This window comes from Amphiprion ocellaris, chromosome 17 (assembly GCF_022539595.1).
Source record: "Amphiprion ocellaris isolate individual 3 ecotype Okinawa chromosome 17, ASM2253959v1, whole genome shotgun sequence".
NCBI classification, from domain to species: Eukaryota; Metazoa; Chordata; class Actinopteri; family Pomacentridae; genus Amphiprion; species Amphiprion ocellaris.
Window position 1 is genome coordinate 2,121,818 of NC_072782.1, and position 18,780 is coordinate 2,140,597.

Here is an 18,780-nt window from a genome sequence, read left to right on the forward strand (position 1 = left end):
TTAGCTTGAGCTCCCCGCAGCATTGTAAAGAAAGTCAAATTTTCCATCTTAAGTGTTTGTTTTTAGTCTGTGGAATGGACAGTTTGCTTAATATTAGCTTTTAATGACTGTATGGGGAGCTGAGCGTCTAGGTCTTGTCCTCCAGTTCATTTCAGGGAGGTTCAATGGTGTCTCCAAGACTGCAGTGTTTATCAGAGCTGTAGATTCATTAGCTGTAGTTCCACATCCATGGATGTACAGTTTTCCAAGTCTGGTACCAACAGGTCCCACTCAGCAACAGTTTTCCTCCTCAAGCTTGATTTAGTGCAGAACACCACCAGGTTCTCAAGGAATGTTTCAGAACAGCCTTGTGTTTTTGCACCTCCACCCCACAGTGAAAGTCAGAACCACATGGAAACCATCCAGCATGTTTAGATGGATAAACCGTGGATTAGATCATACGGAGATCCATAATGCAGTTAGCAGAACGTCTGTTTCAGGTTAGAAACAATCATTCAGAATGATTCATGTAAAAATCTGACAGGGTTTTTTTTTTGTTTGGTTTTTTGTTATTATATTTTCACACAACGTTTCACAAAGCACTGTTTAGAACAGCCACTTGATCTGCGCATCTATGATTTGCCTTATACTTAATCCTTTACTATTTAGGTGTTTTATTGGTATCTGCATCTTTAAATGTTAAACAGAGTTCTCACTTATGGATCATCAAGATTAAATATACATTGTTATTTATGGTTTGTTTCTGCAATTCACAGTTAATACATTTTAAAAGAAGATGTAATTTACAGGAAACTACAGTTATAATTAATGTTTATTACTGTGGCAACATTATGTAAATACAGTATATTATTGGAAGGTCTATTTACAGTAGTAGACCTTATATTCTGCTGTAATCAGTTATCCAGTAAGCAACTGCTTTAAGTTAAATACTATTTTAATAGTAATTTTTTTGAGTGTAGCATTACTCTTAGAGCCACAATAGTCATGTAATCCAGTCCGTCCAAGATTTTGCGGGCTTTTTTTCAAGATTGTTGCAGCCTAAAGTGACTGAATTTGCTGCAGCTTTTCTAAAAACTTGTGATATTTTACACGTATTTGTAGCGATGAAATTGCAGGAGACAGTGACAATTGCTAAAAAATTGCATTTTTTTCAGCTTTTAGAACATGTTTCAACACTTATTTGACAATATTTCTTCCTAAACTAATTCTTTAACACTCCAACCCATTTCCACAAGCTGGCACACCACAGTGGGAAATTAGCAGCAGCCAGATACTGGTTTAACCCTCGTGTCGTTCTGCAGGTCAGTTTGACCCAGTTTAAAGATTGAAAATGTGGGGGGAAAAAATATTTTCACAGTGAAACTTCTGATGTCCACATTTTCAACATTTTTGGGAAATCTTTGAACATTTTTTGGTGGGAAAAAATGTTAAAAGTGTTTCTTAAGAACATTCACAAAAAATCTACCAAAATCCAGTGAATTTCGCTGGATTTTGGTTGATTTTTTTTGTGAATGTTCTTAAAGAAAATACCAGAAGTTTTACTGATATATATGGAATCACTTTAGATATTTTTAGGATTTTTTTGGAAAGATTTTTGCTGATTTTTTGAAAATATTTACAAGAGTTTTCTTGCCAAATTTGGGGGATTTTTTTTTTTTTTTAAATAAAACTTTTAAGGGAAATTTTTAAGGAATTATTGGAATTTTTTTCCTGAAGGTTTTGCAAATTTTCAGAAATTTTGGGAATTTTTTTGCTGGATTTTTGGATTTTTTTCAGACAAGGAAACAATATTTTTTGGTGCCTGTAAATGAGGATGGTCGTGTTAACTGTGAGCCATCAGGATGTCCTGTTCTGTGCAGAGGAGTCTTTAATAGTGCTTTTTTTGCTCCTATGACTGACTCACTGTACATTAACTGTCACATAATACACACATAGTGCCCCATTTTACCAGGCAGCCAGCCCAGCAAAGTACAGTTTGTTTTGCTTCCACGGTGTGAAATATTATTGCACACACAGAGAACTGCACTGTAGCAATATACAGTCGGTGCCTTTACTCTGAGACATCAGTAATAATGGATGACTGTTCGGTGTTCCTGCTAGACTCTGCTCTGTTCCAGTGAGTCCTGTCCTTGTGCTGTGGGTGTTAATTCGGCTGTCCGTCCTGTGCTTGGAGAGCTTGTGTACACAACTGGTCACACTCGCTGACTGCAGACCTTTCTGCTTAAGAGCTCTCATTTGTGAGCATGCAAGTGTGTGTGTGTGTGTGTGTCTGTGTGTGTGTGTGTGTGGGGTGTAGCATTAGTATTCAGCCTGGAGAACCTCAGTGAAGCTCCTTTGTTGTCGTTCCATGAAGGGGTCTTAGGGGGTCTGGGCCGTGTGTGTGACTGGTGTCATGAGAGGTTTGGAAAGCGACACAAATAGTTGCTGTGAATCCAGACATGCTGCAAATTCCTCCGAAACACTCAAACCTCCAAAAGGACCTTAGCATGATTTCAGTGTGGTTGTTGTTTGGAGCTCTCTGGCAGTGGGTAGGTGCAGATCGGCTTCATTATTATTCCTTTGGAGTGTTGCAGTGCCGTCAGTGCTGTTGTGTGTCTGTGTGTGTGTAACTGGGTGGGGATACACAGCAGTATGGAGATTGGCTGTGAACGGCTTAATTCCCAGAAGTCTTTGGGCTTGTGGTTGTTGTTTCAGAGGTACTAACAGATAACCATCCAGTAGAAGCAAGTTTCTAAAGCTAACATGCTAATTTTAAGGTATTAACCCCCCTGTTGTCCTCATTTACAGGCAGCAAAAAATATTGTTTCCTTGTCTGAAAAAAATCCAAAAGTTCAACAAAAAAAATTCCCCAAATTTCTGAAAATTTGCAAAACCTTCAGGAAGAAAATTCCAATAATTCCTTAAAAGTTTCCCTTAAAAATTTTATTTAAAAAAAAAAAAAAAATCTCCCAAATGTGGCAAGACAGTTATTGTAAATATTTTCAAAAAATGAGTAAAAATCTTCCAAAAAAATCCTAAAAATATCTAAAGTGATTACATATGTATCAGTAAAACTTCTGAGATTTTCTTTAAGAATTTTCACATAAAAATCAACCAAAATCCAGTGAAATTCGCTGGATTTTGGTTGATTTTTTGTGAATGTTCTTAAGAAACATTTTTAACATTCCTTTTTTCCACCAAAAAATGTTCAAAGATTTTCCAAAAATGTTGAAAATGTGGACATCAGAAGATTCACTGTGAAAATATATATATTTTTCCACATTTTCAAACTTTAAAACAGGCCAATTTTGACCCACAGGACGACACGAGGGTTAAATGTCGCCTTTCTGATTATTTATTTTGCTAAATGCTGACCTCAGTGAACTTCACAGCGTGCTGCTAGTAGTCGGTGTTTGTGTGTGTTTTCATGCAGGTGGCCTCTAGTTTTTTTGGGTGTATTTCCTTTGTTGAGGGCCACTTCCACGGATACAAGTTAGCACAACTTCCTGGTTTCCTGTTTAGATGACCTGCGAGCTGTGATAGGCTTTTATCCAATCAGTTGCTTCCTTTCCTCTGCAGCATCTTTGTGTTCACCACCCATCCTTTATTTTGTCGTCACTGTCTTCATTGCCCAGCAAGATTGTTTTGAAAAGAACTGAAGTAATGAAGCAGATCTTCACCTTCAGTACAGCCTCTGCTGCACCTCTGTGAAAGGTTTTGCTTTTGTGAGGTAAATCTCACACATTTAACATGGTTAAATTTGCTTGAGACAGACGTTGCATCAATTAGACGGTACTATAGATGATTGACACTTTAATCCTCAACCCAGGCATCATTATAAACTCTTACATCCTGTTCTGGAATTATGTAATGTCTCCTTTACCAAAGTATTTTTAAACAAATTGGGTAACAGACCATGCCAGTACCTGTGAAACGCACCCTGAAACCTCTATTTTATCAGAGTAGAAAAACGTTTTCTACCCCAATGCAGATTCATTTCTCTCATTATTCATTATACAACACCAAGTTAAGGAATTCTAATGTCATGATGGTAAATTACTCAGCTATTTATATCTGTACTTATACTCAATATAACACAGTTAAGGTGGTAACATGTTTGCATGATCAAGCCACAAGTTCAGGAGTTTCTTTTCAATTAGTGGAATTAATTTGTCTAGAGATTTAACAAACATCCTTCACATATTTTGTCATATTTAACTTTCTGTTTCAGTCCAAAATGGTATTAAATGAACTAGAGCTGCTTATTAGTTAAATATTAAATTAATCACAGAGAATTTTTTATCCTTTTCAAGAAAAATGAAAAAGAGTAGGAATCTTCTGTCTGATACCAGGTTATTCAATATGATTTTTTTTTCTTTTTTTCCCTCCTCCATGACTATAAACTGAATCTCCTCTGGTTATAGACAAAACAATACATTTGAGGATGTCATTTTGGGCTTTAGGGGACATTTTTCACTCTGTTCTTACATTTTATGGACTAAACAACTAATGGAGAAAGTAACTGACAATGAGAATAAGTGTTAGCAGCAGTCTTACTTGAAAAACGCCTGTGTTTCTCAATAAATTATGCAAAATAACAGATTTAAGCTGATGCAAAGTCACACACAGATGGAGACAAACTGTATACCCTGACGTCCCTCAGGCTATGAGCTGATTTATTAAATTCCCATCATGATTTATTTTTCTGTTCTTACATGTAAAAAAAAACACCTTGATCTTTTACAGTTTTTGCAAAAGCTTGCCTCTAATGTGCATTGTTACTCTGAATGTGTAATTTGTGTAATGCTGGGGATCACATTTGTGTCTTTGCTGACATGCTTTAATGTTTAAGTGTGTCATTCGCTGTGTTTCTGATCAATTATGATCAGCTTACATGACAAGCAATTTGCTCCAGGCGTTATTGTTTTTTCACTCAATAGTGTCGACCCAGTTCCATGTATTCACACATAGAGACACACACTCCTGCTGTCTTCTTCAGTCTGAAAAACCTGTTTCATCCTTTCATCTTTCACAGTTTATCCATTACAGGACTCAGCTTGCAGTAATTAGCTCTTCGCTGGCAGACAATAATGACCATCCCGGGTCTCTTTGTGCGTTTACAACCCATCCTGGAATTGAACTCCCCGGTGCATACGCAGTAATTGGGTTACTGTCCCAATTTTCTCTGACCGATTTCTCTTCATTATATGGCGCAAAGTTATTTCCAGCCGGGGAACTCACCAAGAACTTCCGATTTGTCATTTCTATCAGGCACACTTAGAAGGAACTACAGCAGGGGTGTTAAACTTAGTTCATGTTCCACATTCAGCCCAGTCTGATCTCCAGTGGACCAGACCAGTAAAATCATAACATATAAATAACCACAACTCCACATTTTTCCTTTGTTTTAGTGCAAAAAAGTTCACATTTAAGGAATTATCTTTCTTACAAAACATCATGAACAACCTGAAATTTCGTAAGAAAAATAAGTTCAATTTCAGCAACATTCAGTCTCAGTTTATCATTTCCACATTACAACTTCCAGATCACAGAGTGTCTACAAAGGAACACAACATTTAGTCATCTGGAACTGAATGATATATACTGTATATTACTGTATGATCGAAACGACAGAAGTCTGGTATAAAAAAGACAAAAAAACAACAAAAATGAGACACAAAATGACAAAAGTGGAAAACAAAACAACAAAACATGAGCAAAACAAAACAAAAAAGAGACAAAAAATTAGAAAAGTTAGAAAGCGGCAAAAGAATGGACTAAATAAAAACAAGACAAAAAAATGACAAAAGCGAGAAATAAAAAGACCAGAAAACAGACAAACAACACGTGAGACAAAAAAATCCACAAAACGACAAATAAAACAAAACACAAAGTGACATAAATTAGACAAACAACCACAAGCGAGAAAAAAAGGAAGCACAAAATGACAAAAAAACAAACAAAACAACAAGATGAGACACACGACAAGTCAGACAAAAAAAAGACAAAAAACAACAAAGCAAGCCAAAGTGCTACAAAAATGAGACACAAAATGACAGAACAACAGTGAACAATCTATGTTATGATCAAAACAACTTGTCATGGTCTAGAAATTTTTTTTTAATTTATAGTTTTACTAATTTATAATCTGCAGTTAATGTCTTCTCTGTAATTTTTCCATTTTGAGGGCCGGATTGGACCCTCTGGAGGACCGCTTTTGGCCCGCAGGCTGCATGTTGGACACCCCTGAACTGCAGTAATTTAGTATTTCTTTACATTGTAGTTGGGTCATCTCCTGCTTGTGACACTCTGACCAGACATCCAGCTGTTTATGGGCACACTCTGGCCTTTTCAGGGCTTCCTCTCCCTCAGATTAGAATAACCTCTCCGACCTCTGGACCACCCTGCTGCTCCCTATATGCTCCCCTTGATTTCCATTGGATTTTAATGAGATTAAAAATAGCATGGGCGTTAAACCTAAACTCAAAAGACAGATGGTTTGTTTTGGTCCCAGAGGAGTCCGATAAAACTGTCCTTTTCTTTGAGGTATGTGCACAATGGCCAGACACGGTCCTTCCATTTGTATTAAAATGTAGTTCAGTTTCTTGTCATCGAAAAATAGTCGAGATTTCACAGTGGAGAGGAAGAAAGAACCTAATTAGAGTGAATATAATAGCCAGAGAAGAGGCAGTATGTCATTCAGTCAAATGCTGCCATAAAACTGTTTGATCGCTTCTTCTCTTTCGGCTTTTAAAAAGGAATCTTCCCAGTCCTGATCACTAAAATGCCTTTCTGACATGGATACCTCACTAGTAGCACCGTTCTACATCATTCAGGAGCTGCTGACACTATATTGCTAATTGCTCTTGTAAATTTGAGGAAAGTGTTTCTACTTCTGTTGCATCTTGTGTTGGTGAGCAGGGAAAGTGAACCGTGACTCAGGTCATCTCTGGTTTCTCAGAGTCTGATCCTATGACCCAACACTCCCACACAACGCTAGCAGACTCATGAATGACCTGAGTGACCCTCAGATGTAAAGATTTAGGAGTTTACGTATTCATTTTGGCTTTGAAGCTGCACAGAGATAATTTATGCTGTAATATATCCTCTAAAGACGGAGGTTTAGAACAGGGGTGTCCAATGTGCTGCCCGTGGGCCAAAAGCGGTCCTCCAGAGGGTCCAATCCGGCCCTCAAAGTGTAAAAATTACAGATAAGACATTAACTGCAGATTGTAAATTAGTAAAACTATAAATTTAAAATAATTTCTAGACCATGACAAGTTGTTTTGATAAGAAAGTAAAATACTAGATTGTTCATTGTTCTTTTGTCTTATTTTTGTAATATTTTGTCTTGTTTTTGTTGTTTTTTGTCTGACTTTGTTGTTTGGATCATAAAGTCAAATAATATAATGTTCAGTTCCAGATACCTGTGATTAAAAATTAGGAGTTGTGGTTATTTATAGGTTATTATGCTGTGATTTTATTGGTCACTAGAGATCAAATTGGGCTGAATGTGGAACCTGAACTAAAATGAGTTTGACACCATTGATTTAGAAGCCTGAAGACAGGATGAGGCAGCAGATTTAATTCATTTACTTTTTATTAAAAGGTGAATACAACCAGTAAATCAGAGACTGAGTCAACAGTCCCATGCCGATGATGACAGAAGAAAATACCACCATTCTCTTATCACCCCCTCCCACCTCTTTAGTCATCAGCTCTTCATCATGGCCTCCCTGCCGGCCTCTTTCTCCTCGTCTCCTCAGGTTCTTACAGGAGCTGGAGGTTAAAGGGAAAGCGAACAGGCATCGGTAGAAGAGGGCCTGGTCTTCCACAGGAAGGGAGGAGGCGCAGGGTGGATGTTTTTGGCCTGTATGTGTGAGCGTATGAAGGCTCGCACAGAAGGGCTCTTTGTGCACGAGGGGCATCTGGAGAAACATGCACACTCTTAGCTCATGACATCACAGCTTACCGTGCAGCCGGCAGGAATGTTACTGAGAAAGGAGAGGCTTTGTGGAGGAGAGGAAAGAGACGGGGAGGGGAGGAAAAGGAGGAGAAGAAGAGGAGGAAAAGGCTCGGCCAGGGAAAAGTCCGGCACTCCCACTATCTGGAACAGGACGGACCAGGGCTGGACCGAGCTAAATAGGAAAACGGGAGAAGTTAGTGAAAGGAAGACTCACGAATAGTAGAAATTATTGTATTACAGAAGGGAAGAGAGCCATGGATCTACAGATATCACTTAAATAGATGAATCTGCTGGTATTTGTGAGAGCATCGGGTGAGTAGGAAGTCTATTTATGAAGTTGTAGTTTTGTAGTTTCTGATATTTTTCTGGCATTTTGGTATTTTTAGATGGACGCCATTTCATTTTGTTTGAAACAAAATAGTAGAGGACGAATGAAATAGATCCAAATTTAAAGACCTTTAAACGTTTGTCATCAGCTGGAGAGGGCTAACGGGAACTCCACTACTGTAGCAGAAAACGAGGAAGTGTCTGAAGGAAACCAGTCCAGAGACACACACCCAGACAGATTTTTATGAGATTAAAATATCGATGTCAGAGTTGAGATACTGCTGCTGTGCTCATCCAGATGTTACGACATGATCTGACCAGCTGATTCCTCTGCTCTGGACTGACGTTTAACTCCTCTACCCAGCACACCTGTCTGTCTCAGGACATCCCAATTTAACCACTGATTTAGTATGTTAATGACACACTGTTACTGATATTCACTATTTCCCAAACTGTCTTGAGGAGAGACTGATTGAAATCATGATTGGACAGCACAGTTTGGCCAGGCTGTTTGGATATGAGAACACCAGGCTAAACCAGCAGCAGGCTCCTGTTACTACACAGGATCATATTTAGCCGGGAAACAGAGCCGGCAACACCAACTGCACTGGGTTATACCGGAGCTTAGTGTGTGTGTTTGTGTGAGACTTTCATTTTACAGTTGCCATGTGTTCTGGCTGACGCATGTGCTCTAAGAGAGGACCATGACGTGATGTTGAAATCATGGAAAATGTGTTTGTGTGGGAGGTAGAGAGAAACCGAAAGATACAGCCTGTGAGACACCAGGACTGTGGTTTAATTTCCAGTCAGGAAGCATTTGGGTTTATTCTCATACATACAAACCCCCCACTACAGAGACTCAGCGGCATGCAGCTGTATGCTCAGACGGTGTGTTTATGTGTGTGTGTTTGTGATGTTTGTGCGTCGCAGTCGGAGTGTAAGCATTTACAGATGTGATGGAGGGCAACAGTCGGAGAATGAGACAGCATTTAGACCAAGAGTGTCAAACTCATCTTAGTCCAGGTTCCACATTCAGCCCAGTTTGATCTCCAGTGGCCCGGACCAGTAAAATTACAGCAGAATAACCTATAAATAACCACAACTCCTAATGGTTCCTTTGCTCTAGTGCAAAAAGGTAAGTTTTGAAAATATTCACATTTAAGGAATTATCTTTTTACAAAACATCATGAACAACCTGAAATTTAGTCAAAGCTATCTGGAACTGAATGATATAGTGTTTTACTTTATGATCAAAACAAGTCAGACAAAAAAACACAAAAAACAACAAAAACAAGACAAAATATTACAAAAATGAGACGCAAAATGGCAAAAACAAGACCTAAAACAGCAAAAATGAGAAAGAAACTGAGAAACAATACGAAACAAAACAAAAAAAGACAAAAAATTAGGCAAAAAGTTACAAAGTGATAAAAAAAAATGGACAAACGACACAAGCGAGACAAAAAAGACACAGCAACAAAAATGAGACAAAAATGACAAAAGCGAAAAACAGAACGACAAAAAATAGACAACGCAAGCGAGACAAAAAAAACACAAAATGACAAAACGATACAATGACAAAAATAAGAGAAAAAACACAAGCGAGACAAAAAGAAAACACAAAATGAGATAAACAAGAAACAAAACAACAAAAACATGAAACAAACAACAAAAGTCAGATAATAAAAGACAACGTATTCCAAAAATAGGACACAAAAGAACAATGAACAATCTAATATTTTACTTTATGATCAAAACAACTTGTCATGATCTAGAAATTGTTTTAGATATATGGTTTTACAATCTGGGCTGCACAGTGGCGTAGTGGTTAGCACTTTCGCCTTGCAGCGAGAAGATCCCTGGTTCACGTCCCGGCTTTCCCGGGATCTTTCTGCATGGAGTTTGCATGTTCTCCCTGTGCATGCGTGGGTTTTCTCCGGGTACTCCGGCTTCCTCCCACAGTCCAAAAATATGCTGAGGTTAATTGATTATTCTAAATTGCCCGTAGGTGTGAATGTGAGAGTGATTGTTTGTCTCTGTATGTAGCCCTGTGACAGACTGGCGACCTGTCTAGGGTGTCCCCTGCCTTCACCTGAGTCAGCTGGGATAGACTCCAGCCCCCCATGACCCTAGTGAGGATCAAGCTGTGTATAGATAATGGAATGGATGGATGGGTTTTACAATCTGCAGTTAATGTCTTCTCTGTAATTTTTACACTTTGAAGGCCGGATTGGACCCTCTGGAGGACCGCTTTTGGCCCACGGGCCGCATGTTGGACACCCTTGATTTAGACAGAACATGAGGCTATAATAATACTGCGGTACTACTACTACTACTGGTAATACTGCGCTGACTCAGTCATGATTGTGTTAACGTACGTGCTATATACAGCTGAAATCATTGTTTCCCACACCTGATGACATTAACCACAACACTCCCATGTAGACCTAGACTCCTGGGTAAATAATAAAACAGTTACAGCACATGTCGACCTCAGCTGGCTCTGAATGTAAACCTAACTTTATTATTAACCCAGTTCCTAAGCACAAGATGACTAAACTGTTCTCATACGCAACATGAGTCCTCATGCTAACATAGCTCAGGAAATCAGAAGGAATACTTCACTGTCGTGTAATTTTCCTCAAGTCTTTTCTCCTTTTTTGGGGAAAACTCAGAACATACTGAGACTGTCGGGACTGTTAACGTCATACTTCACATTTATGCAAGTCCTGCTAACTGCTAGTGTGAGGACAATAAACACATCATGGACCATGTTTCCCTTTCCACACTTCCACACTCACTTTGCTGCTTTAGCCAGACATGCAGGGTGCACAGTGTCCCTCATCACAAGTATTAGAGTCCGAGCCTTGAGGACAGCTAGCTATGCCTGGAATGTCAGTGCACAAACGTGAACACACACCTGCTACACGCTTGAACCAACACACTTCTGCATGCACAACCACAGCCACAAACACTGTGTTTTGTGTGTGTGTGTTTGCAGCAGAATAGTGTTGCATATGAGACATTCCTGCACTGTAGTACTGTTTTCCTGAGGCAGTAACAGGATATCCTCCACCTCTGTCCTGTCCGGCCCGCCGTACACACACTCCTACACACCACACACACATTCCTGCACGTGCACACGCTTACATGTATATCATGTACAGTGGGTCAAATAAGTAGACAGAAGACTTGATCTGAGTGGAAATAGAAGTGACATCTCGTCCTCACGTCGTTAATGTAGTTAAGTAGGTGAAAAAGCAGTGTGTGGGAGAGTGAGCAAAGAATACAGCAGTTTAATGTTTCTGTAATGTGGTTCTATGCTAATCAATAGTGTGGTGAAACAAACAATTCCCTTTGCTGATATTAAAAAGTGATGCTACGGGTTCTTACTTTGCAGTCAAAGTGGTTGATGTGGACTTTTATTGACTCGTCTAATGGCTCCAGCGACGGTGATGTTGGTCAGTCTGTTGGTCCACCACAACATCTCATCTAGAGCTGTAGTCTCTAGTCCAAGGGTGTCAAACTCATTACAGTTCAGGGCCACATTCAGCCCAGTTTGATCTCCAGTGACCAGTAAAATCACAGCATAATAACCTATAAATAACCACAACTCCACATTTTTCTTTTGTTTTAGTGCAAAAATGTAAATCCTGAAAATGTTCACATTTAAGGAATTATCTTTTTACAAAACATCATGAACAACCTGAAATTTCTGAAGAAAAATAAGTTCAATTTCATCAACATTCAGCCTCAGTTTATCATTTCCACATTACAACTTCCAGATCACAGAGTGTCTACAAAGGAACACAACATTTAGTCACAGCTATCTGGAACTGATGATATAGTGTTTTACTTTATGATCAAAACGATTAAAGTCAGACAAAAAAAGACAAAAACAACAAAAACAAGACAAAATATTATAAAAATGAGACACAAAATGACAAAATATTAGACAAATGACACGAAACAGGCAAAAGATTAGACAAAAAAGTTCCAAAGGAACAAAAAATGGACAAAAGCGTTCAAAAAATTACACAAATGACACAATAAAAATGACAAAAAAGAAGCAAAAAGATAGACAAACACCACAAGTGAGACAAAAACAAAATGACAAAAACAATACACAAAAGAATGATTAAAGCAAAACACAAAATGAGAAAAATAAGACACAAAACACAAACGAGACAAAAAGGAAACACAAAACGAGAAAAACAAGAAACAAAACAACAAAGACATGAGACAAACGACAAAAGTCAGACAAAAAAAGACAAAAAATTAGAAAAACAAGCAAAATATTACAAAAATGAGACACAAAACGAAAAAACAATAATGAACAATCTAGTATTTTACTTTAGGATCAAAACAACTTGTCATGGTCTAGAAATTGTTTTAAATTCATAGTTTTACTAATTTACAATCTGCAGTTAATGTCTTCTCTGGAATTTTTACACTTTGAGGATCGGATTGGACCCTGTGGAGGACCGCTTTTGGCCCAGGGGCCACATATTGGACACCCCTGTTCTAGGTGGACTGGTCGATAGCGTCTCATCAATCCAACCAATCCAGTGTTAATTTGATAAGAGAAAAGCTCTGCATCAGTGGCCTTCCAGGATTAATCCATTATTTTTGACAGTGGGAGGAACTGACTATCTGTGAACACCAAATAGAGATTACTCGGTCTAACTTATGTAACATTTAAGCTGTGTTTGCCCAACAGTTCCTTGGAATCCGCTCCAAACAAGTTCTCCAGCAGGTTCTCAGTGTTACTGCATTTTGTGTTACAGCAGTTTTCATATCACAGCTCAACAACAGAGGTTATAGGAATACGGTCTGGTTTGAGTCTGTTATTATAGTTTCAGTATTAAATAATTAGGTTAAAGTGATTGAATATGATGTAAAACTAACTTCTTATGTTTATAATTTGCTATCAGTGACCACTTTAGCTCATCTAGTGATTACATGCAGTATTTTTATTTCCCCAATAACCAACCAATTGATTGAAAAAAAAGGTATGATTTGAGTCCGATTCAGTCAGATTTTCTTTGTTTAACTTCAGCACTAATCTTAAAAACTATTCCATAGATTGCTACAAAACAGTTCTAGACATGCATAGTTTCCAGAGGATGAACCCTCCTGCTCTTGCTTTTACCTCTAGCACCACTGTGAGATTGACATTTGTTGTTTTGAGTGAAATTTCTCAACATTTTTTGGATGGATTACAGTAAAACATGTACGGATGATGATGAAATACCTACAAAAACAATGCAGTCAGTCTGAGTTGTGGTCTGGGTTTTACAGATTTTAACATACTAAACTGAGTTGGTGATTATTGCTAGTGTTACTGCCACTGAGCATTAGAATTCTAGATGCTACTGTAGGAGTTTCTCCTGTCCAAACCTCACATTAGCTCCCGTGTTTTCAGCCTTGAATGATCTCTGGATCCAGTTTCTGTTTGGAATGGCAACTGTAGGACATTTTACTTTACCAAAAGCTCTGAAATTCATCAACTAAACTCAACTGTGACTCAAAGTATTGTGTCATAATAATCCTAAACCTGTAGCGCTCATAAGACTGATTAAACCACACAAACACTGACTTTTCCGTCTGAAATGTCTCCCTCCCTTCGCCTCCCTGCCAACTTTTGCAGCGAGTCGCACTACAGTAGCATTCACCCAAAACCATCACAGTTCCTCGGGAATTACAAAACCAACAACCAAGCTGTAGATTCCTGACTATCCTATTAACTGGTGGTTGTGTTTATAGCTGGTTGGTATTGCTTATTTATTTATCTGTTTATATTTGCATCTCTTACTCTTAATCACATTTTTTCTTCTTGTTAATTAGCCTTCCATGCATTACTTCTTATGATAGAAGAACAAAAAGAGAAACATGGACGATTGTTTCATTAGAATGAGCAAATTGGAATGGATGTGTGCATCAGTCGACTTAAAATGGTTATTTAGATAGGGAATGTGTTTACTCATATATTTACTATGTAGATCACATTTTACCTCACAAGACAGCATAAAGTAATACATTTGCATGTGACTAAGCCACATGGGTCGCCAAAATTCCCTCAGAAAATGTTTTTTTTTCTCAGAGGAGGAGGAAGGAGGAGGAGAAAGCACAAACCAAGAGAGGGGAGTGTGAAGGAAATGATTGCTTCATTATGAGAGAGACAGAGGCAGGCTGTTGTAATCTTCCACGTGACTTCACTGTATCTGAAAAATCCCAGAGAGGAAGCAAGCGAGGAAGGAAAAGATGCAAATCACGCAGTAAAGAGAAAGAGAGGGAGGGAATTCTGGAAAAGAGGGGACGACGATAAAGAAATCGAAAGGGAGGGAAAAGGAAAATGATAACTCTGGTTGATTCTTTTAAATCACCTCATGTAGATCGTTCTTGTCAGCGTCTGGCAGCGTGTCCGGAGCGAGTCAGAAACAAGGGCTTCCTCCTCATGGCTGTGTGAGCTTTAGCTGAACAGTGGACCGTTTTACTGAAGTGGTCCTCATTAAACCTCCACACACACTCTCATGTCACTAACACAGGGGTCAACAGCTCCTCATTGAAATAAATGCATCCTCAAGACGGAGGTGTAAAGAAGGAAGCCAACAGAGCATCCGTTAGCGGCCTGTACTGAACTGAGAGAGAGGTCAGTAGAGACAGGAGTGTGTAAACGTAGCTGCACACTGAAGGAGCGTCTGGAATGTGTTGGATGGATGATTCTCTAAACCAGAAGGTCACAGGTCCTGCATGCCAGTGATTTCTTCCCCGGATGAATCACCTCGTCGCTCGCTGAAATAACGACCACAAGAGATAAGAAGGTTAAAAGATGTTATGAAGAGTTTGCTTTACTAAATGTAGTCCACAAATGCCCTGATGATTAGGGAAGCATCACAGTGTTGCAGATACTGGTGATTGTGCTTCATAAAAGTCAGTGATGGCATAATAACTGTGTTGTGTTTACTACTATTCATCAGTTTTGTGATTATATCACTGGACAGAAGAGTTCTACATTTTCACCTGTGTTTGTTTGCAGATCTAATTCCATTTGGAGGCACATTTTATGCCATTTTGACACCTTATTTCATTGTCTAGCAGTTGTACATGTGCTTGTAACACCACCAATTTAGTAGAGAAATTCAGAGGTTGGAAGACAATTTCCCTCCTCTCCTCACAGCAGATGATGAAGACATTTATACCACAATGCTGCAGTGAATCTGCTCTATTGAAAGATAAGGTTAGGGTGACTGTGTGTACCAAAGCATAGCAAATCTGGAATATCGTTAAAGCTGTGGGTCCTGAAGATGTTTTTGTTCAAAAAGTAGATTGTACCCTATCCTACCGGGTGTTTTAATCAAGAAAAGACTGAAAAATGTTGCTCCCCATCTGCCAAAGCTCTGATTGTCTCCTTACATCCCGCTCTTCTTTCTGAACATCTCTCCATCAAATATAAAAGTTGTTGTCCACCATCCCACTGGCCGGTTGAAGTGTTTTCATCGTACAACAAGAAACAGAAGGAAGAGTCACTCTGCTTACTTGCAGTTTCTTGAATTATTAATGTTATTTCTCTGATACCAGGTGTTCAGCATAGATTCCCAGAGCTGTGAAGGCCTCTGGAGAATGATGCAATAGTTTAAGTTGTGGGGAAGTTTGTTGTAGTTCAGGGCCACAATAAAGCAGCAACGTGGAATCTGGCTCCACATAGTGGTGGGAAGCAGTTATAGTAGACTCTGCTGCAGACTGAGCTACTGCAATGCAGACGGACAGGTTAAGATGTGACGTGTCTATGTGTTTAGGAGGCGTCTGACCTTTCATCAGGTTTTAAATGTCTTTCAGTTTTCACTTGGACCCTACATTATTTAATGGGTCATAAGACAGCTTCTCCATACAGAATCTCTGAAACATTTGCTGTTTGATGTTGACAGAAATCATGGCGGGCAGCCGAGGATGTCAGTGACACAGCACCCAGAGAGCGAGCCCTGAAGAGCGTCAGTTTCCAGGAATCCGTCAGCGTCATCTCTGACCGGCCTGCAGCCATGGAACTGGAGAGCCAGCAGATCCAACATGGCTGCCTCAGCAGCCCCACTAGCCGAGCCCACAATGCAGTCGGTGTGAAAGTAGAGACTTCTGACAGCGAAGTGATGCAGGTATGCAAGACTTCGAGCATGGTTTTTGTTGCTTCTTTTATTTCCTGGAATTCAGGCGGTACCAACAACAAAAGCTTTGACAGAACCGGTCAAATTTGTTAAACTGTAACCAGTTTTGTAGTGGTCTAGGCCAAAAGCGGTCCTCCAGAGGGTCCAATCCGGCCCTCACAGTGTAAAAATTACAGAGAAGACATTAACTGCAATTTGAAAATTTGTAAAACTATAAACTTCAAATAATTTCTAGACCATGACAAGTTTTTTAGATCATAAAGTAAAATACTAGATAGCTCATTGTTCTTCTGTCACTTTGTGTCTCATTTTTGTAATATTTTGCCTTGTTTTTGTTGTTTTTTTGTCTGACTTTTGTCATTTGTCTCGTGTTTTTATGGTTTTGTTTCATGCTATTGTCATTTTTTGTCTCTTGAAAATAAAGTTCCAAAGCAACAAAAAATGGACAAATGGCACAAACCAGACAAATAATGACAATAGCATGAAACAAAACGACAAAACTGAGACACAAAACAATAAAGCGAAACACAAGATGACAAAAATAAGACAAAAAACCCAAGCGAGGCAAAAAGGAAACATAAAATGACAACAGCGAGAAACAAAACAACGAAAGTATGAGACAAACGATAAAAGTCAGACAAAAAAACAACAAAAACAGGACAAAATATTACAAAAATGAGACACAAAATGACAGAACAACAATGGGCAATCTACTATTTTACTTTATGATCTAAACAACTTGTCATGGTCTAGAAATGATTTTAAAATTTATAGTTTTACTAATTTACAATCTGCAGTTAATGTCTTCTCTGGAATTTTTACACTTTGAGGACCGGATTGGACCCTCTGGAGGACTGCTTTTGGCCCAGGGGCCACATGTTGGACACCCCTGATTTATACCATGATACACAGCTGGACACTGCAGCGATTTCGTGATCTACTTCGTCCACAGGAGATCCGCTACCTGGACCAGGTGTTAGACGCAGCCTCAGAAACACCCACCAATGGAAACTCCTCTCCTTCAGAGCACATCAAGCCCATCAGCGTCGACGGAACCTCTCCTTCCGTCTGCATGTCGGCCTCCTCCCCCGTCAATCACCAGCCCATCGTTGTGGAGGGACAGAGACAGACCACGTTCCTCCACCAGGAGGAGTCTGCGGTGAGGACCAACGGTCACGTGCAGGGAGACGAGTCGGGGCGCGGCCAGGCCAAGTTTGAGTTGCGAGCGTTCCAGGAGGAGAGACGTCCGGCGAAACTGTTCTCCCCTGGAGAGGAGCAGCAGGTCAGGGTGACGAGGAGACGACCCTCAGAGGAGGTAAGAGGCTGTTGGATAATGGATCAGATGTAACGGATACGCTGTTCAGCTGCAAAACACAGCGCATGGTTGTTTTGTTTTCTGAGTTCTGAGGAGGGCTCTGGTACAATATTAGTCCTACCAGATATACATGATGTAAACAAGCAGAATTAAACAGTTATCCAGGGTAGGTGTGCTTTTCATAATTTACTATCTATCAAGCCAGACGGTGCTTGAATCCAACTGAAACAAATTACAGTACTAATGTTCACATTTAGCCCAGTTTGATCTCCAGTGGACCAGACCAGTAAAATCACATCATAACCTATAAATAACCACAACTCCCAATTTTTCCTTTGTTTTAGTGCAAAAGAGTGCATTCTGAAAATGTTCACATTTAAGGAATTATCTTTTTAAAAAAACATCATGAACAACCTGAAATTTCTTAAGAAAAATAAATTAAATTTCAGCAACATTGTGCTTCAGTTTATCATTTCCACATTACAACTTCCAGATCACAGAGTGTCTACAAAGGAACACAACATTTAGTCATCTGGAACTGAATGATATTGTATTTTACTTTATGATCAAGATGACAACAGTCAGACAAAAAAAAGACTAAAAACAACAAATACAAGACAAAATATTCCAAAAACAAGACATAAAACAACAAAAACGAGAAACAAAATGACAAAAAATGAGACAAACGATACGAAACAAAATAAAAGAGGCAAAAAAAATTTGCCCAAAAAATTAAAATCGACAGAAAAATAGACAAACGACAAAAACGAGACAAGAAATTACACAAATGATGCAAACCAGACAAAAAATGACAAAAGCGAGAAACAAAACAACCAAAAAATAGACAACACAAGCGAGACAAAGGGATACACAATACGACAAAAACAAGACACAAAGCGACAGAAACGAGACACAATATGGCAAAAACAAGACAAAATATTACAAAAATGAGACGCAAAACGACAAAAGAACAATGAACAATCTAGTATTTTACTTTATGATCAAAACAACTTGTCATGGTCTAGAAATGATTT

The 18,780-nt window shown here is 39.0% G+C and overlaps 1 protein-coding gene across 3 annotated transcripts in view; it reads left to right on the plus strand.

Annotated features, from left to right (window-relative positions):
• Window positions 1–18,780, plus strand: part of palm2akap2 (palm2 and akap2 fusion) — a 107,611-nt gene that overhangs the window by 76,880 nt on the left and 11,951 nt on the right. For all 3 annotated transcript variants that reach the window (XM_055019088.1, XM_055019089.1, XM_055019090.1), the window contains exons 10-11: window positions 16,201–16,422; window positions 17,384–17,746. In XM_055019088.1, coding sequence (XP_054875063.1) covers window positions 16,201–16,422; window positions 17,384–17,746 — 585 coding nt within the window. The remainder of the gene's footprint in view (window positions 1–16,200; window positions 16,423–17,383; window positions 17,747–18,780) is intronic.